The sequence below is a fragment of the Malaclemys terrapin genome, chromosome 17, assembly GCF_027887155.1.
Source record: "Malaclemys terrapin pileata isolate rMalTer1 chromosome 17, rMalTer1.hap1, whole genome shotgun sequence".
Lineage (NCBI taxonomy): Eukaryota > Metazoa > Chordata > Testudines > Emydidae > Malaclemys > Malaclemys terrapin.
The window spans coordinates 12,363,991-12,389,970 of record NC_071521.1 but is presented as its reverse complement, the minus strand read 5'-3'; the positions used below and the strand labels follow the sequence as shown (position 1 = coordinate 12,389,970).

The 25,980-nt window shown below is 51.8% G+C and overlaps 2 protein-coding genes across 9 annotated transcripts in view; one reads left to right on the top strand and one right to left on the bottom strand.

Annotated features, from left to right (window-relative positions):
* The window catches only part of NTMT1 (N-terminal Xaa-Pro-Lys N-methyltransferase 1), an 85,428-nt gene extending 77,794 nt beyond the window's left edge, over nucleotides 1-7,634 (top strand). For 2 of the 5 annotated variants that reach the window (XM_054007829.1, XM_054007828.1), the window contains exons 2-5: nucleotides 3,949-4,013; nucleotides 5,674-5,880; nucleotides 6,552-6,804; nucleotides 7,131-7,634. In XM_054007829.1, coding sequence (XP_053863804.1) covers nucleotides 5,719-5,880; nucleotides 6,552-6,804; nucleotides 7,131-7,387 — 672 coding nt within the window. In that variant the 5' untranslated portion in view covers nucleotides 3,949-4,013; nucleotides 5,674-5,718 and the 3' untranslated portion in view covers nucleotides 7,388-7,634. Of the gene's footprint in view, nucleotides 1-3,948; nucleotides 4,014-5,673; nucleotides 5,881-6,551; nucleotides 6,805-7,130 lie in introns of those variants that run through there. The other 3 variants (XM_054007830.1, XM_054007832.1, XM_054007831.1) reach the window with 3 other exon arrangements.
* Nucleotides 7,635-9,998: 2,364 nt separating this feature from the next.
* The window catches only part of ASB6 (ankyrin repeat and SOCS box containing 6), a 61,055-nt gene continuing 45,073 nt past the window's right edge, over nucleotides 9,999-25,980 (bottom strand). The window contains exons 1-7 of one of the 4 annotated variants that reach the window (XM_054007825.1): nucleotides 21,856-21,889; nucleotides 18,622-18,808; nucleotides 17,527-17,702; nucleotides 15,501-15,607; nucleotides 14,979-15,087; nucleotides 13,931-14,017; nucleotides 9,999-12,738 (exon numbers count right to left, since the gene is read on the bottom strand). In XM_054007825.1, coding sequence (XP_053863800.1) covers nucleotides 12,062-12,738; nucleotides 13,931-14,017; nucleotides 14,979-15,087; nucleotides 15,501-15,607; nucleotides 17,527-17,702; nucleotides 18,622-18,734 — 1,269 coding nt within the window. In that variant the 5' untranslated portion in view covers nucleotides 18,735-18,808; nucleotides 21,856-21,889 and the 3' untranslated portion in view covers nucleotides 9,999-12,061. Of the gene's footprint in view, nucleotides 12,739-13,930; nucleotides 14,018-14,978; nucleotides 15,088-15,500; nucleotides 15,608-17,526; nucleotides 20,824-21,855; nucleotides 21,890-25,980 lie in introns of those variants that run through there. The other 3 variants (XM_054007826.1, XM_054007824.1, XM_054007823.1) reach the window with 3 other exon arrangements.

Genomic DNA, 25,980 nt, shown 5'->3' with positions numbered 1-25,980 from the left:
GCCCTTCTGCTGAGAAACGGGTGGAGTAGACGAAGTCCACTGAGGATTTGCTTCCCTGAGCCATCTTGCCAGAAGGGTGGGGTGGGGGGTAGGCCTGGTTTGCCCTTTCATAGAGCAGGCAGGGGGTTCAGCCTTCTTAGTCCACTGATACCCCAAGATCTGCAGAGAAATTGCCACCCACCCAGGGCCTCCACACTGCTCCCCATTTCTTCCTCTCCCCTTTGGCAGCATGGCTCCCCTGTGCTCGCTGCTGATGCCTCCTGTGAATGCTTTTGTGAGAAGGGGGCATCACTGCATGGAGGAGGTTGCTGATGGGTTCAGCGTTATCTTGCATGGGGCCGTCCCTGTGCGCTTGCAGGGGATGGGGTTGGAGGGTAAGTGGGGGAGGATGTTGGAGAGCTGCTGTGAATGGGGACTTACTCCCCGGAGGCTTGGATCCCCACTGTGCCTGGAAGTAGAGGCGCCTTCCCTCCCATCTCTGGAGGAGCGGTCATCTCCCTGTATGCCCCCAATATAGGTCTCTGGCATTTGCTTCTTTAGCTGATTTGTGCATCTTCTGGTTGTTACTCTTACGCCCTAGGGGTCTTTAATTGGCAAGGAAAGGGGGTGTTAAACCTCCCAACCATGTACATAGCCACATCTTTCTGCTCTGTGCGCTGAGGAGGGGCACAAGGGTTGGGCTTTTCAGTCGTCTTCTGCATCCTGCATGAGGGTGCCTGAAGGGGCATGCCGGATTTCTGCTTCTGGGGCATGTTCACTTCTGGCTTCCCCAGCTAGGCAGTACCAGGCTCTCCCGACGAGCAGCCACACCGCAGGCTGGGGAATGCAGTGTGCCACTATTCACTGGGGACGGAGTTTTCACACTCGGTGCGTGAATTTAGGCACCTAAATAAAAGCTGCTGGATTCACACCGTTTTAGTAGGGGCTGTGGGTGCCCAGCCCCACTGATAGTTGGGTCTAAACACGGATCCAAGTTTGAAAATGTGGGGCCGGATTGAGGAGATAGGGCGCGGGAACCTTCACTGAAAAAGCACAGTTGTCTGCATCGCCGCAGTGCCCTAGGCCTTTTGGTTGGTGGTGCAAGGGGCAAAAACCTTGACCAGGCTTAGCTTTGTACACCGCTTTGGGGCTGGTGTGTCGCCAGTGCCGTGTAACGTTCTGGGGTTGCCTTTCACATGAGAAGGATGTGGTTGGAGCCTGAGTTTATTTCCACCTGCTGAGTCTAGCAAAATATGGATCTGTACTTCTGCACCCATGTAGCGCCAGTAATGGGGAAAACTCTGATGGGGCCTGGGCGGGCGTCTCTACCACTGCACTAACTAATATGGCGGTAAAACACCGTGTGTGCTGTTTACTCTATAGCTCCCTCTGCTGGTTCGGCTGCCCTCGGGGAGAATTACATTTCCCCATGTACTGGCAATCAGAGGCCTTGGCTACATTATAAGGGTACGAGTGCCTGGGGCCAAGCCGGTTACCCTCCAGAAGAGAGTGGTTCAAGGGGGTTCAGTGTTTCAATCTGACTCTTACTGCGGTAGGAAGGTAGAACAAATCCGCTCTCTCCTGAGAGTGCAGTGACTCCTCTGACCGGTGAGGGCACGTAACAAAACAGCATCATGCAAATGCCTCTGGCATGCCAAGTCAGGCGCTTCTTCAGGTGAAGCACCACTTGGTTGGTCTTTCTGAGAGCCATGTACTGAAACGTTGAACTCTTGGGTCTTGCCTAGGCTGGGATTTTAGCCACTGGGGTAGCTGCAAGAGTGAAAGCCCCTAGGGCAGACGTGGGTCCACTTGGCCAGACCCTGCCCGGACTTACACCCTGTTGTAGGCAGGATTTTGACCAATAGCAGGGAAGATGTGGTTCCATGTTCTCTGCCCTGGGATTGCTGGCACCGTCTGGGTATAGAGTATATTCGGTGCTCGTCTGGTTGGAAACCTGGAACTACCCTGGCATGCAAAGAGGCAGCAGATGTATATTTAGCGGATTCTGTCACACTCCTGCATGCTCATGTGACTGGAGTGCTGGCTGCTGGGGTCTAGTGCAGAGTGCATTCTTTGGCCTGACAGCTGGAGATAGGGGCCCTGGAGATAGGAGCCCGGCTGCAGGACCCGCCCTTTGGCTTTGGGCCGCCAGTTTCACATGACAGCACCAGAGCAGCGTCCCAGGAGGAAGCTGCTGGCTGCCACAGTTGTCACCTGCGCTCCTGGCACTCTCAGGTGTCCCGTATGCTTGTGAAATGCCTGCGTGGATGCCAAGAGGAGGGAAGGTCCTTAGGAGGAGGGCTTGTTGTGGGAGCTCACTGGGGACCAGGCAGCAATGACTTGGGCATCTTTCTTTACTTCTTTTGGGAATCAGACACAGGCCTCCAAACACTGATACTCCCTCTTCCCATCAGCCTGAGCAAGGAGGCACGCAGAGAGGGGCCCCAATCCCTGCAGTGATTCGGGGGCAGATCTGAGCAGTGGATCCTAAAAAAAAAAAAAAAAAAAACCACCTAAATTCTCCTCAGTTTAACACCAGTATCTCTGAGTTGTGCTCAAGTGTCTTTGTTTCCCTACGTACCTGATCTTGTTAATTTCACATGGAGCAGGGTAAGGTCCTAACCTACCAAGGGCAAAACGAACTCCCAGTGCTTCTTCTGTGGACCTGGTCCTTTCTCTTAGGCCTGGTCCACGGGACAAAGTTTTGCCAACATAGTTATGTCCGCCAGGAGTGCGGGGAAAACGATCACGCTCTCTGCCTGACGGAGCTGTGCTGGCAAAAGCCCTAGTGTGTGTGCAAAGAATCCCTCTGCCAGTGTAACTTACGTTGTCCAGGGAAGTGGGGTAACTATGCCAGCGAAAGAAGTTTTGTCAGTAGAAGCTGCGTCTCCATTAGACGGCTTTTAGCTTTTGGTCACTAGCAACTCAAGCTAGATTCGCTGGTGTTACCAGCACAGCATTTGTAGTGTAGACAAGCCCTTAAAGTGCCGATGTCCCACTGGAATATTGCCGCCTCCTCTGTGAAGGGTTGCCACAACCCTTTTCCGGTCCATAAGAACGCAAGAATGCCCGTAAGGGGTCAGGTCAATGGTCCATCTAGCCCAGTATCCTGTCTTCCGACAGTGGCTAATGCCAGATGCTTCAGAGGGAATGAACAGAACAGGGCAATTATCCAGTGATCCATCTCCTGTCCTCCAGTCCCAGCATCTGGCAGTCAGAGGCTTAGGGACACCTAGAGGGGGAGGGATAGCTCAGTGGTTTGAGCATTGGCCTGCTAAACCCAGGGTTGTGAGTTCAATCCTTGAGGGGGCCACTTGGGAATCTGGGGCAAAATCAGTACTTGGTCCTGCTAGTGAAAGCAGGGGGCTGGACTCGATGACCTTTCAAGGTCCCTTCCAGTTCTAGGAGATGGGATATCTCCATTATTTTTTTTTTTTAGAGCATGGGATTGTGTCCCTCTCCGGGCAGTGAAATTTGCCCAACTCAAGTCCTCAAAGGAAGGTTTAAATTGGGGCATAGAACCCAATACTCCTCGCCCCCCCGATCAGGGAACAAGTGTGAGTATTTTGTTGCATTGCATCGTAAGTGTCTTTAAAGGGAATTTACTGCTGATGAAAGGTGCAGGGCTGACGGCCCTATTCTATAGGTTCTTACATTGCCCTCATCCCCATAGTATTTGAGCCCCTTCCAGTTGTGCCTTGAGGGGCATAGCTAACATCTGTCATGTGTGGCTGCCCTGATGACTGACACCCGCTGAGATCCCCACAACAGGAATAGTGCAGGCATCAAGATCACAAACCCGAAGGTGCCTCCGCATTGATGTGCAGGAGCCCCCTGCAGGTTAGAGAGAGACACTCAGTCTCTCTGGTTCCTTGCTGAGATGGTAGCTAATCGCTTACACTGGCGGTATTGAATTTGCATGTGCGCTACAGCCACTGGACTGACACCTAGCCCTTTATTTCCACACAGGCCATAGAACAGGGATCTGCTTTTCATCATTAGCAACCCAAGCTGGATTCGAGCTGGTGATCAAGGTGAGACTTCCCATAACCTGTTACCACCTCCCTGAGCTATTAGTTTCTGGATACTTTTTATTTTGTTCCCTCTCTGTTGCTGTTTAAAATCCTGCCAGGGTACTGGAAGCTCTTTAGGCTACCCTTGAAAAGATTTTTATATTTCTCAGGAAATTTAGTCCATGAAACCATCTGTTTCTTTCGCTGTAAAGGTGTTTGGAGTCCTTGAATTTACCCTTTGGCCACGTTAAATCTAGTTTTTAATCCTCAGCGCACTGAATCAAGTCCTCAGTGGTTTGAATTATGAGATGACTTTAGGAATTTACAGCTTGTATTCCTGATTATACCTTGACTTTATTATATTGCCAAGCGTCCAACTTATGGTCATGACTGAAATTTACGGTCTTCAGGTAGGTGCTTAGAATAACTTTTAGCTACCCTGGATATAATTGGGGGTGATTGATGGGGTGTCAACCTAGATAAACATGTAATCTATAAAATGGTAACTCTCATAAGGCTTTCAGGCAGGGGTAGGAAGGGAATTGTGAGTGAAAATGAGAGATCAGCCTCTGAAAATGCACATCATGGAGCAGGGTTATGACCGTGTGGTTATGGTGTGACTGCACCTGGGATGTTGCATTCAGTTCTGGGCCCGTCCCTGCCAGATAGATACTGGGGGTGAGGTCATCGTCCCCGCGCCTGCCTCTTCACGGTGCATAAAAGGGCCAGATGGGCGCTGAAGGGTCCTAAAAACCTGCATCTGGCTGGGGGGAGACTTCCGTCAGTGCAGCCCAAGCAGAAATCCGCTTTAAAGGCCGCCTTGCAAGGACTCCCTCACAAGCCCTGCAGCTGGGCATGTGCTGGGGATGGGGGGGCGTGTTGGGAGCTGCAGAGATTCTATGCCGTGCTGTGGCTCGTCGGGCGGCTCCGTGAAGAGCCCAGGATTGGAAGGATGCAAAAGTGGCATAAAGCCCCAAGATGCTGCCCAGAATCTCACCCTGTCAACGAGAAGGGCAGGAAGGGATGACTTGGAGGAAAGGTTAGCAGAGCTCCGTATGTATCGTCTGGCTGCGAGCTCTTAAAAGGAGGCTGAAATGGATTTGCAAACACTTGACGGATGGAAGCTCCAAGAACAGAGGGCAAACCCACGTATAGATTTGAAGAGAGCAGATGCCAGGAAGGGAGAGAAGTTGTCAGGGCTTCTGGGATGGGAGAAGCTGTTTGCGAGTGGTTGGTAGGAAACCTTCCTTAATGAGGGGGGTGGTGTCCCAGGCATCAATATTAATTGGGGGAAAAAAAGAAAGGGAAACCCTGGCCTGATAGCTGCAGAGGGGAAGGCGGCAGCTTGTAAGCCAGTGCAGTACTTGTACACGGAGCTTGCAGGTTGCGCCACTCCTTTTGCCACAGCCCCAAACTTTCTCAAGTAGCCGTAAAGTGAAATTAACCAGGCCCTCCTGCTGCTCCTGCAATTGAGAACACCATGGACAACACGGTGGTTAAACTCTTCTCATTTAACCCTGTTCAGAATGGGCCCAGGTGGTATGAACACTGGCGGCTTGTAGACAGGGCCTGACGATACGTTGCCCTGTTGGTCTCCATGAATTGTGCTGCTCTTGGCGCAAAGTGACTTTTTGCATCTGGCAGGCTGACGTAGCTTTGTTTTCTTTTCCTCTCTTTTGAGGAGCGGGGTAAATCCCTAACCCAGGGGGCAATTCCACTCAGCAGCATGACAAGCGAGGTGGTGGAGGATGAGATGGAATTTTATTCCAAGGCTGAGAAATACTGGAAGGATGTGCCGCCCACGGTGGACGGCATGCTGGGTGGGTACGGCCACATCTCCAGCATTGACATCAACAGCTCCAAAAAATTCCTGCTTAAGTTCCTTCGGGTAGGTGGTCTGGATCCGTCTGGGGAGGGGCGAAGGTGTCCTACAGCTTGTCCTTTAACTGTGGGTGGATGTCCACCATGCTCCAAACACCTGCTGAGTGGCTCTCTCCCACCCCCCAGCTTTCCATAGCTCTCTGTCTAGCGACCTGACCGTTCTGCACAGGGGAAGATGGACCGTTGTCTCTTTCCTTTGGCTGTCCAGTGCCTTCAAGGCCTAGCTGGTCATCCACGCCCACTGTTAAAGGGGGATTTGTGAGTGGTCCTGATGTCTGGCTGATCGCGCCACATGAAGCCAACCCCAAACCTCTGCCCGCTGGGAAATGATCTCAGTTCAATACCTGTAGCAACCAGGTGTCCATGCGGCCTGTGAATATGGGGGGCGGGAAACTCCCTTGTTGGCATCTCAGCTGAGAGGCCACAGGTAGAATAACCCGTGGAGACTGAGCCCCCCACTCCCTATTGGAGCGGATCTCCTCTCTGCCGGGCAACATGAGGGCAGCTTGTAGTGCCGCTGACCGTGCTGCTCTACGACGAAAGAGGCCCTCAGCTGGCATTGCCAAGGTCCAGTTCCCAGCGCCAATTGCCACGTCCCTCTGTTGTAGCTCGTGAGCTTTGAGGTTCCTCTTGGCAGGGTTACGTCTCTCCTGTCCCTCATTTTCACTTTCATTTCAGGATGGTCCTAACAGGACGGGAACCGCCTGCGCCCTGGACTGTGGGGCTGGGATCGGCAGGATCACCAAGAGGCTGCTGTTGCCTCTCTTCAAAGCAGTGGACATGGTGGATGTGACCGAGGACTTCCTGACCAAGGCGAGGACCTATCTGGGAGAAGAGGGCAGGCGCGTGAGGAACTACTTCTGCTGTGGCCTGCAGGACTTCAGCCCTGAGCCCAACTCCTATGACGTCATCTGGATCCAGTGGGTAATAGGTAAGAGAACCTCTGCCATATGGAAAAGGCCCATTCAGTTCTGCTGTCCCCAGCCTTCTTATGTTCCCTTGTACTGAGGCTATGCACTGGCTGGTGTGAGAGTTACCTGAGGAGGGCAGGTAGGACAGCTTACCTTAATCCATTAGGTGATGCTATGATCTGCAGAACTGACCTGCACACCCGTCTAGGGGTGGATCAACAGAACACCAGCTGTTCCCCACACAGATACAGCAGTACTCGGCCCTTCCTATACTGGTCCCATGCTCATAACTGGTCTGTGTTCTCCATGGTCCCTGCTAACGCTCGTGTGCTTCTCCCCTCGCCAGGACACCTGACTGATGACCACCTGTCTGACTTCCTGAAGAGATGCAAGGTTGGCCTGCGCCCCAATGGCATTGTCGTCATCAAGGACAACATGGCCCAGGAGGGAGTCATCATGGACGATGTGGACAGCAGTGTGTGCCGGGACCTGGACGTGGTGCGGATGATTGTCCGGCGCGCAGGCCTCAATCTCCTGGCTGAAGAAAGGCAAGAGAACTTCCCCGACGAAATCTACCACGTCTATACGTTTGCCATGAGATGAACCCGGGCTGGGAGAGGCTGTTTACCAAGAGGTACCACTGTGCCAGGACCAGCCCAGCAGGCCCCTTCTGGGGGGATCAGGAGGACACCTATCGTGTGGTCCAGACACTTCATGGTTAAAATTCAGGGTGGGGTGGGGTGTCCTGAATAACCCTGCTGGGGCTGGCTGGAAAGATCGGGGTGGGTCTTCTGCGTTGCTGCTGTTTGTGAGAAAAGACAGCTGCCAAATACACTCTCCTGCTGTTGCATCTCTGTACACAGACTCTGCTTAAACACGCCCACGCCACCTACCCAGGCTGGAGGCTCCCTAGAGAGGAAAAGCCTTGATGCTGCACCAGATGGGGGTACGAGAGGCAGAGTACCCTGCAACTACCCTGCCTTGGTTTGTTTGCCTGCCGCCAGACGATGCTGTGTGCGCTAGGCCTGAACCCAGGTCAGGGCGCGCGGAGGAGGCCGCAGCGCCAGCTCTCCCTGCTGCAAGGGAGCCAGGAGGAGATGCGGGGTAGAACTCACTGGCTCCTGCTCCAGCTCACTACTTCGCTGTTCCTAACCCTCCTCTGGGGTCAGTTCAGCAAGGCGTTTCTTGCTGCCTTCCCAAAACCAGTCTGAGGCAGGAGGTTGTAGGTTCCTGGGACGTGAAATCTGTCACAAAGGCAGAGAGGGGTAGATGCTGGGGCTCGCTTACAGTGATGGAAAAGGGGTGATTTTGTTTGTTTGGCCTCTCTCCAAGATCTATGCCATTTCCTCAGGATGGAGCAGATCTTCCCAAGGGGAGGAAGAAAAGAAGCTCTGGGGCTATCGTGGGGTTTTATATGGCTGCCCATCACTGTTGTATCTTCCGCAAAATCAGTAGTAATAGCAAAATCATTAGTCTCTTCATGGAATCGCGGGAAGTTTTTCAGAGCAAAAACTTTTTCAAGATTTGACTAAATCCATATTTATCTGTGCGGGGGTGGGAGGCGTAGGGGTTGAGAGGCCAGTGCCCCCTTCCCAGGGTTAATACCCAACCTCAGCTGGGACCAGCTTGCCTGCTGTACCTGTTGGACAGTTGAATTGGGGTTGTGCTCTCATGTCCAGGAGAAAGGAAATCTCTCACCCTAAAGGATTTTAAAAATAATGTTGCTGTAGCCAAGTACCCATTACCAGAGACTCCAAATCCAGCGCTGGCCCCTCGCCCAGAACGGGGGTTGTGCGGGTAGGCTGGCCCCCCACTGCTGGTGCCCGTTGTAGAATTACAGGCTAGGAAGTATTTGCCACTTCCTGAGTGAGCTTGTTCCAAGCAAGCACAGCCCGGGTCAGGGTAAGGGCTACAGCCTGGCTCTGGACTGCTGCATCCCGCTTGCTCCAGGCAGGCAGGCCATCTTACAGGGCTGTTCTAGCATTTCAGGGTGGGAGCCTGCGCCAGGCCTCGCACACCACCCCCGCCGTAGCAACTTCCCCTCCGTTACCGCTCGGCGCGTGACCGCTGAGCAGCAGCCCACAGGGAAACGCTGACTGGTGGAGTAGCTCGGGGGGGAGTTCAGGGCTTGTCTGCATGGTGACTTAGTGCAAGCCAGGCTGCGACTCTGGCGCTCGCTAGCTTTCGATTTGCACCCTGGCTTGCCCTGCGCTACGTCACTGCGTGGACAAACCCGGCCAGCCCAGGGCAGCCCATTCTGGGCTTCTGTACTTTAACCAACCCCCCACCATTTAACCTGGAACAAGCGGCTGCCTTAGCCCCTGGGACCTGCTGCTGAGTCGGCCTGTGTTGGAGAGAGCAACCGTGGTACTTAGGCAGGAATTCAGCTCCAAAGGGGCACCCTCCCTTATTTCAGTGCCCCTCTTGGGAAATTAGCCGCCCTCTTGATTAACCCAAGGGGGGGAGAGCAGGCCCAGTGGCTGCTCTGTTTTGGGTAGGGCCATGGACCAGCACAGTAACAGTCTATGGCGCCTGACTTCACTGCTTGACAGCGTTAGTACCTTTTTATGCACAGCCCTTACTGGGCTGCCAGCAGCAAGTCCCCCGCTGGCTGGGAGGAGGGGAAGATCCCTCTCGTGCAACCAGCATGCAGGTAAGTGATGTGATCAAGTGCCCAGTACAGAACTGGGAATAAAATGTTGGCGTCCTGCCTGCAGGGCCAGGCTTTGACAATGCGAAGGCTCTTTCCCCCCCCCCCCCCCAGCTCTGGGTAACTTAGGTGTTTTCATTCTGTCCGCCCTGTAAACAAACAGCTGAGCCCGATTTCTTTTTCAGATTCTGGTCGCAGTCTAGTGTAAATCTGGCATCTCTCTACTGCCGCTAGCAATGTAAATCCTGGGAGTCAGCAGCATTTGGGGTTATGCCAGTTTTATACTTTTCATCCAGCTCAAAATCAAGTCCTACACCTAGTCCCAGGGTCAAAGATGTGTGCAGGTGATCACTGCCTCCTTTGTTCCATCTCTCATTGAAAATAAGGAATGATTCCACGGGGCCTGGCCCCTCAGTGTTACCCACTTACTGACAGCTGGGCGACTAGCCTCGCACCCACTAAAGAGTGCTGCCGTTAAGTCTTCATCCCCCTAAGGGACAGGTAGGTCCCAGCTGCTGAGCCCCTGGGGAACCCCCCCTCTGCCCCAAAGGAAACAAGCAGCCATTTTCTATGACAATAGGACATGTTTAATGGCTTGAGCTCAGCAAGACACTGGCACAGTGTTTCATTTTACTCCCATTTGTCAATATGATTGTCAGCTGCTCCTGTGAAGTGTTTGGGGTGGGGGTAGAGGGGGGAGACAGCAGGTGGATGTGTTTTGGCAGGAGGGTGAATTTCATGTTCTTGCCCTGCTGTGAGTGTTAACAAATGGGTGGAGGTGATGGCTGGGGAGGAAGAGCCTCATGTTGTACCCAGCTGCAATGTTAGCCCCAGATCCGTGAAGGCATTTCATGCCTAGCTGGTAATCGGAGGCGAATCACACTGGATTTCCTCACTGGAGCTTTGGCTTTTTCTCCCAGGGGTGAGACTGGCTTAGCAGCTGTTTGGCTTTGGCACTTAAGGTAATTAACACGCTGGAGGGAAACCTGCCCTCAGTGGATGGTGCTGTGACTTGGCCTTTCGTCTCTGCAGCCCCAGGCTGAGATCACACCTAGGGTTTAGCAGGGCGAAGAAAACAAGGGAGTGCTGCAAGAAGCGTGCTCCTCTGGCCAAGGTGCACAGCCTCCAGGAGGCGGCACCTCCAGCCCAAGACACGGCCTCATGGGGAAGGTCAGTGAAGCCTAGGCTGGAAACAAGGTTAGGGGCTCCTCTGCTCTAGTAGACTTGTCCACCACACCCAAGGCACTGAGTGGCGCAGGCAGCAGCGTGGAGAGCTGCACTAGAAACCCCACAACTATAGGAGCCGGGAATAACTTGCTGCTAGTCTAAGCTGAAAGGATGGCCTGGCCTGGGAATCCACAACCAGGCCCCATGTTAGCACTGTTCCTACTATCTCCTCCAATAGCCCCTGAGCACTTCATTTCACAAGCCAATCGTTTCCTCTTGCCACAAAGGTGCCGCCCTCCACTTGCAGTATCAGCAGATTGCAAAGCCCTGAGCTAGAGATTCAGGTGCTGCGCCCAGCCCTGCCGCTTCCCTCTCATTTGTAAATGTTTCTCTGAGCCCAAGGCCCACCCGGCTCACAGGGGCACCAGCCTTTACCCCAAGTGCTTGGCAGATGCCTGGGGGAAAGAGAGACGAGAATGCTAACCTCTCTGCTCTTCGTTTAGTCCTGGCAGGTGGTACAACAGGTGGACAAGCTGTTGCGAGAGGAGTGTGTCGACATTGATATGGCTCTTGGAAATCCTGTGTGAATTTAGTTGCTCCTCTGGCATGTGGCCCATGCTGCAAAGAGCCACATCTCCTGCTTTCCAAGTGTTGGGAGAGCCAAGCCTGCTCAAGGCTCTGCGCAGAGGGGGCTGGCGAAAGGCCATCAATCCCTCGGCCAGCACCGCCTGCACTTGGGCCTGGCCTGAGGGGAAACCTCCCGCATAGCTTCCCGAGGAGACGGGAGGAGGAGGCGCTCGCTGAACGTTTTCCCTTAGCTGCCTGAGGCTTCTTCCTGCCCAGGCCGCACTCCCCAGAGGCAGCAGCGTTAGAAGCAGCCATTCGTCTAAGACACCGCTTCAGCCATTCCCGCACTCAGTGCGCGGCCGGAGACTGGCGGGCGGATAAGGGAGAGGGGGAAGGGTTGTTCCTCGGCCTTATTCAAACAGCATGGCACATGCAGTGGGACAACCTAGGGGGAGCATCGCCTGAGTCTCTACTCTGGTTTCTGCTCCTCAGACCGGGCTCATGGTCCCAACTCCAGGCAGGCGTTTCCTGTACGTCCATGCAAAGCAGCCTTTCTACCAGCACTCATCACTTGTAAAGGCACAAAGTCCAGATCACCAGCCCAACCCACTTATCCCTCTACCCTCCCACCCCGAATCACACTTCATTGGGATTCAGGTAACATGCTGTTGGGGGTGTCCCTTCCCAGAGAAGCCAGGCCCATGCGGCGCCTAAGTGCACCGGCCCTGCAGCGGTATTTGTGGACAGCGTGATCAAACAAAGCACTGGCTGGCAGTGGAGGAAGCTGGTCTGGACCATAAGGAACCTCTTGCTCTTCCAGGTGGGGAAACCAAGTCACCAGAGTGTTTGGGGAGGGACTGGAGTGAGGATTCCAGGTCTTCCCCCTGCCTGGCTCAGATGTCCTCCTCACTGGCGTTGCCGTGGTCTATGAGGAGATACCACTTTAGCCTGTCGGGAAGAGGAAGTGCCTTGATCTTCACATCCACTGGCCACGGTTTGAGGCGCTGCCGGATGTACACCCTGCAGAGATGTTTCAGGGCCTGCGGTGAGTGCTGCAGCTGCTTCAGGGAGTAGAAAAGGGCCTTGATCTTCTCCCCCTGGAACCTGCAGCTGGTGGAGTTGATGTCAAAGTTGCTGGGCAGTTTGGGGATCTGCGAGCTGGCCACCATGAGCTCTAGGACAGTTTCTGCTTTCTGCAGGAGGTCAGCGGAGAAGCTGTCGTCTTCTGAGCTGCTGAGGTGAGAGCACAGCCTCTCAAAGACTATGTGAAAGCCTGACCAGCACGAGGGGCCGTGGAGGGAGCAATTGTAGGAGGCCCCAGACTCCAGCAGGAAGCGCAGGAGGGGGAAGTGGAGCTTGAAGCTCTTGAGGCAGATGTGCGTGAGGGACTCGTGGGCTGGGCACTCGCTGGGGTCAGCGCCATGGGCCATCAGCAGCTGGGTGACCCGGAAGCAGAAGCGGTTGATCATTCGCACCTCCTCTTTGTCCCCGCCCACTGTCTCACCAAGCAGGAAGATGATGCAGGTGAAGACGGTGTCGCCATCTTTCGTGGTGGCCTTCACGTCTGCTCCTGAAGCCAGAGACAAAAGGGGGAGCTATGGTCAGATGCTGCAATGGACACCGACTCCCTAGAACAGGGGGCTGACACCGAAGAGCACGTGCAGGTATGTGTCACAGCACATGGTACCTCTCCTCTGAACTGCAGCTCCATTGTCACGCATCTCCAACCCTCCTCTGCCTGCCATTTCGGGAGTTGATGGGGCTTTGATGGAGCGCACAGTAGCGACTGTGACTGTTTCACCTGGAGGGACAGCATCTCTCTGCACCAACCTGTGCTGCCAGTTAAAACAATCTCCACCGAGGGTTCACAGTGCGACCAATACAAGGGTTTCATCCAGACAGTGACAAATACTCTTAAGAGTGAAGCTGTCATTGAGTGTAAGGTCAGAGGGCACCACGAGATCATCTGGTCTGACCTGTATATCACAGGCCCCAGCACCCGCATGCTAAACCCAACCACAGACATTAGACCAATATTATGTCGCAGGCAGAGGATGGGGGGACTGATGTGCACCAATGCCGGGCCCCTGTAGAAGAACTGATTAAGCTAGATATACCCAGCTGATCTTGGCAAGCAACCCATACCCCACGCTGCAGAGACAGGCAAAAAAAACCCCACGGGCATTGCTAGTCAGACCTGGGGGAAAATCCCCTCCCGACTGATCCCACATGGCGATCAGTTAAGACCCAGAGCATGGGAGCAAGAACCAGCCAGCCAAGCACCTCAGAGAGAGGTATGGTGGGTCTCAGCCCTGCTTGGCTGGCTGGTATGGGGCTACCTGAAAGCCCTGGCCCTCCTCATTGAATGTCCTATCTCCAGCCGTGGTCATCCCTCATACTTCAAAGGGAGGAGACCAAACAAACTCCAGAATACGGTGGGAAGGGCGATCTCTGCCTGACCCCTGCAGGCTGAAGCATGAGCTTTTAGGACTATCAGACATGAACCAGAAAGCGTGAAGCTGTGAGTTATTGCATTTGGGGGCAGGTGAATCAGGAGAGACAAAGCTCCAGCTTGGACTATTGCAGGGAGGACAGGCCAGTGCCAAATGTTACATTATTTGTTTGCATTGTGGTAGCACCTAGGAACCCCGGCATAGACCATGGTGCTCGGTGCTGTACCAACACAGAACAGACAGGCCCTGCCTGAACGAGCGCTCGGTCTTTACAGGGAAGTGAGCCAACAGCTGCTCGGTTGTCCTCACCTCCTTCCAACAGGAGCCGGATGTTTTCGGTGTTGTGGATCTGAACTCCATCACTGCTGCCCAGGGCATGCAGCAAAGCTGTCTTTCCTGGGGAGAAGAGCGTAAAACGGGGGGGGGGGGGGGGGGGGAGCATTACATCAGGATGACTTCGAGGAAGGGTCCCTTTTGGGGCTGCCCCTGTCCACGAACCGTGACAGTATGGAGGGGAACACTCTGCATATAGCTCTGCCTTGAAGGAGAAAAAAGAATGCATCTCCTTAGTGAGCTATTCAAACTGCACAAGGATGCAGCAGCGGGAGCACACACAGCCTTAGGGATTGGGTTGCCAACTGTCTAATCACACAAACCTCAACATCCTTGCCCCACCCCTTCCCCGAGACCCTGCCCGGCTCACTGCATCTCCCATCCCTCCATTGTTCACTCTCCCCCACCCGCCGTTGGCAACCCCACTTGGGGCTAGTGCGTGTTAGCGCACTACTGCTTTAGAGTCACCAGGGGGAGCACCAGACATTGTGACTCGTCCATTAGCCCCTGAGCACAGTAGGGCAACTGCAAGCATGTTACAGCACGAGTGGCACTAGCCCAGACTGCTGTGGGCAGGAATTAAGCGTGCTAGCCAGAAGGCGCCAGCGACTAGCAATGCCAGGTAGTCTGAGCTCTGCTACACTGCAGTGCTAAAGCAGGGCTGAGACCCACCATGTTTGAATGTGGTTAAATACCTGCCTGTCTTGTCTGTCCTAGAGCTGCCAATGCCCCTGAACGCCGGTAGGGTTTGAAGGTCTTAACCTGGATCTGAATTTCCACAGGTGGTTCCTACTTCTAAAACGGGCTGAGCACTGGGCGATTCAGAAATCCAGAACCAAATTTAACAGCCTAGGCAAAAGAACCCAGGTGTCCTGCCTCCCAGTCCCCTGCTCTAACTAGACCACGCTGTCTGCCCATTCTATTTGCTACACATACCAACGGTTGCTTTCTGCGTGGGAATCAAGTGCACCAGGAGCTGGGGGGGGAAATTAACTCTTGATGTAGGATGGAAAGGGGCACAGACCATTTTTGTCAGCTGCGTTGACGTCGGCACCAAGTTCCAGGAGATGCCGCAAACATGGCAGCCGCTCGGGCTCCTCACTGGCGAGGTCCAGGGGGCTGCTCTCGTGAATCTGTGGGGAGGAAGACAACAACAACAACGAAAAAAAGCCAATGATCTTCCGCTTTAGCAGGTGAAAAGCAGGGCTCGTACGGCCAGAAGGGAGGCGCGGAGGTTCCTCCCATCAGCGCTAGCGCAACGGGGCAGGACATGCAAAGGACTGACTGCAGCCAGGCCTCATTACTGACGTGCAGCCTGTGCAAACTAAGAGTCCCAGCATGCAATGCTCCACCTGGACCCGAGCAGCCCAAGACGTTAAAGATACAGGGAGATGAGCTAAGCAGGCATCACTCTGGATCCCTCTCTGCCTGTGCTCTCTGCAAAGGAATTCACAGGCCCAGCTCTCTCAGGAGGCGTTATCAGTACCATAAACCTAGGAGAGGTCCGATCCTTTAACCCTGCGTCTAAGGCGGGTGCTTTCCATACCCGATCTCTCCGGTTAATGTCCGCCCCGCGGCGCACTAGCAGCTCCACCATGTCCGGCTGGTTTCGGAGAACAGCGATGTGCAGAGCAGTGTAATAGGTGACGGGATCTAGGGCCAGACCGAACAACACGTCAGGGAGTTCCAGGACTAAAGACGCCCTCCAAAAAAGATGAAACAGTCCCCGAGCAGGCAGAATAACCCAAAGCAGCTGGGTTCGGAGAGTCCAGCTCCCCAGACGGCGCTGAGAGCATGGGAAGGGGCTGGGATCCTGCTTGGCTTGGAGGAATGACAGGGAGGGCTGGGCTGAAGCTAAGCTATTGACGGCCCAGGCTCTGCCATTGTGCGGGCCTCGGCTCTAGGCCGCTGAACAAGCTGGCCCTAAGCCTCCAGCAGCTGGATCAGAAGAGCCAACTCCCTCCCAGCCCCTTTCTGGCAGGCCGCAGCCCTGCTTTTGTGGCAGTGGGGCAGCCGGCATCCCCTACAAGCTCTGCAACCCACAGGCAGGCCCCAACCGCCTCCCTGGCAGCAAGGCTGGGGGGAGGGGTGAATGGATGGACAAGAGACTCACTGCTTGTCACTGCAGCCCTGGTGCGGCTGGGCCTGCAAGGGAAGCAATTCATGGCCCAGTTCCCCCCATCCCCACCCCCTTCCCAACAGCTGGCTGCTCCCCAGATCCCGGGGCCGGCTGTTTAAACCCAGCCACCCTGCGGGAGCACAGCCAGCATTCCGGGGGTGATGTCACAAAAGCCCAGCCACTGCCGGGAGGGAGGGTTTCTCTGACCACGGGCTGAACAGACGAGTCAGTGTTGGGTTCTGCAGTGTTTTAAACCCTTCACCCTATTAAACAGGCCATGTGCTACCCCACAAAGCTAATGCAAGGAGCATTGCTGAGCGAGGCCGGACGTGCAGCCCTGGAGCCTGGCGTTCGCTACCCAGGTACAGCACTGCCACGCTTAGGACAAGCTAGCCGGCACAGACCAGCCAGCATGCCTCCATCCTGAGCTGAAGGGATGGTTTAATCCTGGGGGCTCGCATCCTTGTGCTCACTGTTGGGACTGGCAACACGGGTGTCTGATGTGACCACTGAACTGGCTGGAACCCCACCTTGCTCATCTCACACAAGCAGCCACCAGTCGGTAACAGCTTGTTGTCAGTGTTGGTGGATTTGAACTGGCAACCTAAAGGTGAGGGGGCCACAGAGCCCATTACTCGCCCCTGAGCCATGCAGTCCCCCTGCAGTGTCCTCTGTGCTACAGCGACTGCCAGACAAACCACGGCACTAGCGCGTCGCCTGCCCCACGAGTTGGTAAAACCAAAGTGGTGTCGTCAGATTCTGGCCTAACGTTTTCCTGTTTCCCTGGAACCACGCTGGTGCTTGCGCCCTGGGAAGCCAGCACGTTCCTACCTAGGATTTAAACCTAAAGGCACTAACCGGCTTCCTGCAATGCCCAGACCACTAGCACACTGCATTTCGAAGTTGGCTCAGAGAAAAGCACCAAGGAACGACGGGAGAGACCAGGCCCAGTGCCAGCAATTGCATTTTCATTAACATTGCTAAAAAAAAGGCAATGCAGCATCCTCTCCCTGGCTTAAGTGTTCAGGGGGGGAAAAAAATCAATCCATTGTGAGGGAGGGGGGCAGGGAAGGTCTTCGGAGACAGACAGCAAAGGACCAATTTTATTACCCCCTGAAGGGGGTTTGGAGGGGAATGTGGACTATCCTATGATCCCACCCAGCTCACTGATCTTCCCTCTGATGGAAGGCGGTTGGGCGTTGGCTTCTTCCAAAGCTCATAACACATCTAACACTGCTCCACGCCTCAGACAGGTTAATTCGGGAACGACCAGCCCAATGAGGAAGGGGCAGGGCTTGGGACCTCGATTCAGATCCAGGACGCTGCGTCGTGGCTCCAATCCATCGGCCAGCCCACAAACGGCCCTTCCCTCCCTCCCTCTCCGCCGCCTGCGGAGCCTGTTTGCATCAGGAACGGGGGGGTGCTTAGAATGCATCATCTCCCCCAGATTTACCTTCAAAGATAAGATTGGCCCCGTTCTGCAGGAGGATTTCAGCTGCAGGCACCAGCCCGAGTTCAGCTACCTTCAGCAAGGAGTAGCTCACGCCTTCTTGGTAGAACGGGGACTGGGTCTCTCTCTCCAACAGCTTGTTGAGGACCGAGAATTTGCTGCTGTCTTCAGCTAGGCAGCTGGGGCGTGAGACACAGAAAAGTGGCCCATTGTTAGAGCTCCAGCATTTCTCCTGGGATGTGCGTTGGAAAAGGGAATTGGGCCAATAATGGTCTCTGCGGGTGTCCTGCCCTCCTATCGCTCCAGTCTTGTGTTGCGGGAGCCCGCCGCCCCCTCGGTGCATTGCGCCCTGCTCTCATTTAGGGTCTGACCATCGGGGGAGGTTTTATTTGCTCAGAATTAAGTGTCAGCAGCCTGAGAGAAGTCCCCTTAGTTCCTATGGCAAGAGTTCGCTCCAGGTCAACAGACTATCAGGGAAGGTCTCTCTCAAGGGTTAAACCGCCCCTCTCTGCAGGTTCTGGGGAACACCGTAATCGGCCTTTTAACCCCTGTGTAAACAATTGGCTCCTCTCTATGAAAGGGCTCCCCAAATCTTCTTGGCACCCACATCCAACATTAGCATCCAGCTTTCTACAGCAGAGGCCTCTGATGGTACAGTCAGTGATTCAGGGAGAGCGCACCAGCTAGCCCACTGGACTGGGCCTTAGGACACCTGGGTTCTTGTCCCAGCTCTGCCACTGGACCTGCCAGGTGACCTTGGGCAAGTCATTTCACCTCTCTGCTTCCTCGTCCACTTCTTGTATGTCTTGTCTATTTAAATTGTAAACTCATTGGGGCAGGGACCGCCTCTTACAACATGCCTATACAACAGTGGGGCCCTGATTTCAGGTCTGACCTCCACATGCTACTGTAATACAAACAACGATAACAATTTAGAGGGTTAATTAGATACAACACAGCTATTCAGAGGAACTTCTGTGGAGATAAGCTTAGAGTAACCCACAACCACTTATTTAATCCTTCAGTTTGTGACTTACTTTAAAAACAAACAAACAAAAAACACTGAGTAAAGGCCACCAGAGTCTTGAAATTTGTTACCTCTCTAGAGTTTCCTGCTTTTCAGGATCCTGTATCCCCAAACATCCCAAGATCTCATCTACCAACGGCTGATACTCAAAAATGATCCTGCGGAAGCCATGCAAGAAAGGCATTGTGCTCTTCTATTCAGAGATTATCCAGAATATCCGTTAGTCTCAAGCACCAGAGATGGATTCTTCTTTTCTCCCTGAAATCAGACAGATGTTCAAACACGGATCAGTTACAGGTTTCTGGAAGGAGAGCATCAGATATAGAGCTGGGCAAAAAATGACGATTCGGTGACACCAAAACATTTAGCGAATTCGTGTTGGTTTCAGCCGATTGTTTTGGATTGGAAAAAAAACATTAAACAATTCTGGAAAAAAATCAAAATACTTTTGTTTCAATATTTTCAAAGTGTTTCAGTTTGAAACAACTTTTTGTTTCAAAGTGTCCTTTAATTTTATTCAAAACAATCAACAATGTTTAAAAATGGTCAATCAAAACAATGTTTCAGTTTTGTCAAAACAAAATGATTTGTTTGACCTGAAACAAATTAATTTTACTTTTAAATTTGCTGAAAAAAAGTCTTCAGTTTGACCCAAAACATTTTTTTTAAAAACTGCCAGTGAACTGAAAAATCTTTTTCACACAAACCTAGCGAGAAGGTCTCACGAAGGGTAGACTCGGATAAATAAGGGGAGTTGAGGGTTAACCATGACCAGGTAACATGTTTTTAAACACGAGTTGTCCTGTCTACGCTAGGACCAAAGCCCTATTTAAAATTCGTATTAGTTAAAACACATTGACTAATATGTTTTAAAATCTAACAATATTTCCTAATTTAGATGTGGCCTAATTTTAATCAATAGAATAGTTAGACACAATGATCAGGGAGTCTTGGTTCTGTTTTTTCAGAAGTGTTCTCAACACCTGCTATAAACAGAAACACTCCATAGGCGTTTCAAAAACCATTAACTACACTGAACTTAAAAAATCATAATGTTGCAAACAAAACACTTTTTGCTGTTACTAGTAACACATTAGGTGCTCGGATTTCGTACTGCTGAGCATGATATAAGAACCTAAACAGCGTAAGCTTTTTAAAAATGAAAGGATTGTAAGGATCTGATTTAAGTCATCACTATTTAGTTTCTTTGTTTACTTTTTGCATTTCTCCCAGTGTAGACAATGGGAATCAACAAAGTCACCTCTACTATTGTTTAGTCAATTTCACTGTCAGGTTCTCTGTGGGGTAGAGTTGGAATCTCTGCAGAGAAGTATCTACACCTCTACCCTGATATAACGCTGTCCTTGGGAGCCAAAAAATCTTACTGCGTTATAGGTGAAACCGCGTTATATCGAACTTGCTTTGATCCACCAGAGTGCGCAGCCCTGCCCCCCCGCGCACTGCTTTACCGCGTTATATCCGAATTCGTATTATATCGGGTCACGTTATAGCGGGGTAGAGGTGTATTTGTTTAGAAGCAACTGTTTTCACTGGATTTTTTCCCTTTTAATTTGTACAAGCCATGTTGGTCTTAGGTTTTTAGAAAAACTGGAGGGCTTCCCCCACTCCTTACACATTTTAAAAGTTTGGCTCCTATCTAGGTCATGCCCCTTTAAATTCAAACAATTTTTTTAAAATTAAAAAAAAAAAAAAATTCCCTGCATTGTTTCATGGGTTAATACAGAAGAACCAAAACATTAAAGCAACTGGTCTATTTTCATGGTCTAAATACAAAACGTAAAAATAACCAAAACGATAGACAGAAGTAAATTAGATTTTTTTTGGTTTCAATCATTTTAAGTGTCATTAGTAACCAGAGGAAGGAACTCCTCGCTCTGTTTCTTTGAAATATGATTTTAGCCTGACTGTATGTTGCTTTCAACAAAGATTTAATTTCTGACTCTTCTGCTATGACCCTGACCCTACTAAGACCTAGGCATGTGCAGTAATTCCATTGACTATTCACAATGCATAAAGTTAAGCACAGGCATAAAGCTTCGGAGGATTGGCGTGTAATACTGTAAATTCTTTAGGGCAGGGACTGTCTTTTGAGGGTGTGGCTGTGGCTGTGCAAGGCCTGGCACCCTGGGGCCCTGATCCTGACTGGAGCTGCTGGTTACTACCACAATAAAAATAATAAATGAATACCACCACCTGCGGAATAACAAGAACATCAAGATACCACAAGGTTACCACAGCAGTCACCTGGTGCTTAATTCACCTGATGCAAATGATGAACTTGTAAGAGTGGAATCAAGCAATTAACACCTCCCTCCACTTGAAACAGGACCATGCACAGCACAGGAGCACCCAGCTGGCTGGGAAATTTAATTTCATACCCTGTTTACATGCATGCACACACGCATATGTAGGCTTCCCAACCAGCTCCACCCGATCATACACACCAGGGGCCCTCACACAGGTCCCAGGGTACAAGCCAGGTGACTCAATGACCACTTGCCATTTGTAGGGGCATAAACTTCCTTTTGGAGGCAGGGTGGCTCTCTGTGGGATCTCTCACTAAACGCAGCAGCTTGCCTTTATTCAGTGCTCAGGGCCACCAGCAGCACCTGCCACAGTGCAGCTACCAGGCATTGCAATAGGGGATGTGACCAACACGCCATAAAGCTAATCATGCCCCTGCCAAGTACCAGACCCTGCAGCCAGCAACAGCACACACACACGCCTGCCATTGCACACTGCTGCACCCACACATGCTATTTGCACACACACACACGTGTGTGTCACTGCACACTGCTGTACCCACACAGGCCACTTGCACACACACACCCCGCCATTGCACAGTGCTGTGCGCACACACACACACCCCTACCTACCATTGCACAGTGCTGCACCCACACGTTATTTGCACCCACCCCCCTGCCATTGCACACCGCTGTACCCACACGTTATTTGCACCCACCCCCCTGCCATTGCACACCGCTGCACCCACACGTTATTTGCACCCACCCCCCTGCCATTGCACACTGTCGCACACACGTGTATGCCATTGCACACCGCTGCACCAGAGAGACACAAGATTCCTGCCTAAGCCCGAAGTGGCGCCTGAGAACCGCCCCCACCCCCGGGGGGAGGGGACAGGCCGGGCTCAGTTCCAGTCCCCACTTCCCCCTTAGTACCCGGGGCCAGTCAGCCCCCCACCCCGGCTCCACGGGTGCCCCTCCCCCAGCCCGCCCTGCGCTGCGGTCCCTGCTCCAGCCTGGGCCCGGGGCGCGCGCTCCTACCTGCACGGGGCCCCTCCCGGCGGGCGGCGCACAGGAAACGGAAACCGCTTCCGCACAGGCTGCTGCTAAGAGTCCCTCTAGCGGCCGAAGGGGGCTGCTGCAGGGAGGTGGCTCAGCAGAGGGCAGCAGCCTACAGGGAAAGGGGAGCCAGCCAAGAGATGCCCTTTGCAACCTGGGCTGGCCGCAGGGCATGTGCTTTGCAGGGGCTCCTTCTCCACTATCACCCCCTCCCCCAGCCCCAAAGACTCAAGGCCCTCAGCGATGGACAAGGGCGAGGCTTGCAGCCTGCACTGGCATGCCGGCTAGATGCCCATCGTCAAAGTTGGTCGGGGTTCACACGCAAGGTTTGCAAATGTAGCGACAACCCTTTGGGCCAAAATTCAGCCCCCTCCCAAACCGTAGCCCATAGGGCAAGCGTGCACCTTGTCTGTGCACTGATAACCCAGCTGCACAACGTGCCCATCTGCTGTTAATCAGCGTTTAAAGTACCTAACAGGGCCAGCTTGGCTTGCAAAGGGCTAATGCGTAAAAAAAGAAATTAGGTCAGTATGTGCGCTGTGCTTCAGGGCCAGGCACTGCAGTTTAAAAGTACATTTTTTTTTAACCTTTTGGGATCACAGCTCCAGCCAAATGGATCACGTGCTCTGTCCCAGTAACAGCGCCAGCCTAAAGTGATCACTCAGCTTTTGGTGTAAGTGATGGACCTTATTTGGTGCTTGCTGGCCCATTACTATATCATGGCCATAGAGGATGCAACGTGGCTATGTTTCAGAAACAAAAGGCACACAAAGTCTCATATGCTGTGATACAAATGTTTGATTATTTGTGTAGCAGCTATGGCATGGTCCCATCAATAGACCATTGTGGGGTGCGCTACCTTAGCAATGCGCTTTGTCCTGCATTGTTCATGTCCTGGTCCTTTGGTTCCTTGAAATGCAGGTCCACATGGCGTGACTGATATTTTTGACGTGTATCTAAGGGTGCCCTTGCCAATGGAAAAAACCCTGAAATGGTGACTGGTATTGTGTTCAGTGCAGGCCTTTGAAAAAAGCCCATCCAAAGTGTCCTATATCATATTGCGCGTCTAGGCTTCTGAAACCTTCCCTGGGGCCTTCACCTTGACACGGTGGGAAGGCTTATATGGCCCAGTGACCCCCCATAAGCTGTAATTTATGGGACTTAACAACATAGAGGACATGCCAGCAGCAACCCGGGCTAGACAGGGATGGTAGCACCTTTTCCTGCCCTAAGCACCATCTGATGGTGCAGGAAGGTTTCGGATTCAGAGGCCTCTGAAAAACACAGGGGTTTGATTGTCTGCCTGCTTGTCTCCTTGGGCAAGTCATGAAACAAGATTTATTTTTCGTGAGGTGCTCCTGGAACGCAAACATTTTAAATAAACACATACTTCACATAAGGTATGTGGCACTTAGAAACCTTGGTGATAGCTGCCTTAGCAATACCCACGATACCTAGATTAATAAGATGATAAAACTACTTAAGTTATTGCAACTGCAACAACCATAAACCAAACTAAGTTACTGCTTATTTAGTTCTTACAACTCACTCAGTTGGACAGTGAAAATAGGCAGGTCATTTTCTTTTTTGGTTACGGTCAATAGCTCGTTTGGGTTCTCCAGGGCTAGGACAATAGCACCACTTGGATTTACAAAACCCAAAAGCAACAAGGAGTCTGGTGGCACCTTAAAGACTAACAGATTTATTTGGGCATAAGCTTTCGTGAGTGTCTCTATGCATCCGAAGAAGTGAGGTTTTTACTCACGAAAGCTTATGCCCAAATAAATCTGTTAGTCTTTAAGATGCCACCAGACTCCTTGTTGTTTTTGTAGATACAAACTAACACGGCTACCCCCTGATACTTAAAACCCAAAAGATTAGTGACATTTAAAAAATTGTTTTCAGTGATTTTTTTTCCCTTTCTGCTGCTATAAGGTTTTGCAAACCCCCTTTTATTTTACATGGAGAGAGACCTGGTCTAAGCAAAAGAGGCTGAGCCCAGCAGTCCAGCATTCTAATCCCATCTTTGACACTGGCTCCATCTGTCACAGAACAAATCTTATTGGGTGAAATTCTGGCCCCACTGATGTCAAGGAGCATTTTGCCATTGATTTCAATGGGGCCAGAATTTCACTCTTAGGCTCTCAGCCTTGCTTGCCCCACTTGTAAGTAGGGGAAAGCGCTGGCAATTACATCATGTCCCTTGTAGCGCTCACCAAGTGGCCCTCACAGAAGCTGCAGCTTCCCATTCAGTCCTTGACGACTGATGCAGTCTCTTGTGAGGTAAGGGTACGCTAAGAAGGGTTAGCTTTTAATCAGTAACCTTTAATTTCACCAGCCGCACACAAACCAACCAAAAAATATGTCCATCAATAATCAAACTTCACAGCTAGGCAAAGTAAGAAAATAGCTGCTTGACAACTTCTTAGCATTTGATTTAAGGATTTTTTGGTCACTTTGTCCATTTTGCTGTGATGTTCACAATTTGTGCGTATAATGCTTTAACTTTTTGAATCGCAGTGCGTTTACTGTCATTCAATAATTACAGTCATTGTCTGATCCCCATAATTTCATGTCGGTGTGAAAATTTAAATAGTTAAACAGAGACAAAAATGCTTAAAATAAACATCAATATGATTGATTGAAATTATACCCAACTGGCTTCTGCCACATCTCAATATAGAGCATTGTGCACTCTGCTCTGGGGACACCGAAACCAAAGTTACGGATCTGCTTTTTCCCCAGTCTAGCCCTTTGCCCATGTTAATCCTGTCACCCTCTGCCTTGTAGCAGCGTCAGAAGAAGTACAAAATATGTGGCATGTCACATGCAGCCCTAGGGCAGAAACAGAGCAAAAATTCAGAGGTAGAGCTGGGCACTTTCCCCCCTTCCCAAATAGTGCAGATTCAGTGACACCGGAGCATTTTGCAAATTTGTGTCATTTCCACTGAACTGTTTTGGTCAAAAACAAACAAACAAAAACACAACCCTAATAGCCCCCCCCGCCCAACATTCCAACGATCAAAACCTTTAGATTTTCCAATTGAAAATGACTTTTTGTTTCAAAATTTCCTTTAATTTTACATTTTAAAAAAATGTTTTATGATGCTCAAAACTCAACCTGAAATATTTTGTTTTAACTGAAACAATTTTTTTTGACTTTTTAATTCACCCCCCAAAATTATAAAAGTTGTTTTCCATTCAATACAAAACCATTACCCCCTCGCTCCCCCCCCCCCCCCCCCGAATGGCCAGCAAACCGAAGAGTCCATTAGTCACATCGCTTTAGTCAGAGGGATAATCTAGGTCCTTCCAGGGCCTGCATCATTATAGGGCCTGAGCCCGTCATGCCAGCCACTGCTGAAACAAAAGATTTTTTAACAGTGGCAAGTCCAATGACTAGTCACCACGACCAGGGCCCTTCTTCCTCTCTGCAGTGGTGCTGTCCCAATTTTGAAACTGAGCCAGTGGGACTTACCTTTGATAACTGCCACTCAAAGAAGTTTGATACCCCCGCAGGTTCAAATGTCAGGCTCCTGTCTTTAGAATTAATCTGCCTTTTAACCTTTCTGTTAATAAAAAATGCCTCGTTTGCTACCCGGCTCCATCAGTCTCTAGCTAATACCCCGTTTCTCATAGCTTCGGCCTGCTTTATGAGTATTCCTCTCCTCCCTCACCCATCCACCCCATGGTCTTTTGCCCTGGACGTTGTATCATCCTGCTGGGCTCTTGATGCATGGTGCAGTTTGGTTTGCAGGCTGGCTTTCCCAGGGCTGTATAACTCTGGGGGGGTGCCTGTGTTTCTTAGGGCCATGATCACAGTGGGGGGCTGGAGTAGTAGTGATGGGGGTCCTTTGTGTTTTCCAAGCTATGGCCACACTCGTGATGGGTTGGAGGCACCCAGGGCCCTGCGATTCCTCGGGGCCGGGAATCTGACCTGCAGCTGGAAACAGCCATGTCTGATTCCTAACTCGCAACGTGGCTGTGGAAGGGGGTGCTCAGGAGTGTGTCTCAGTAGGGGATGAAGAGCGAGTTTGTGGCCTCAAGCAGCACAGCTCTGAGGAGACAGCGCGCCGAGTGCTGAAGCCATCTCTGCGGGGAGCGGCA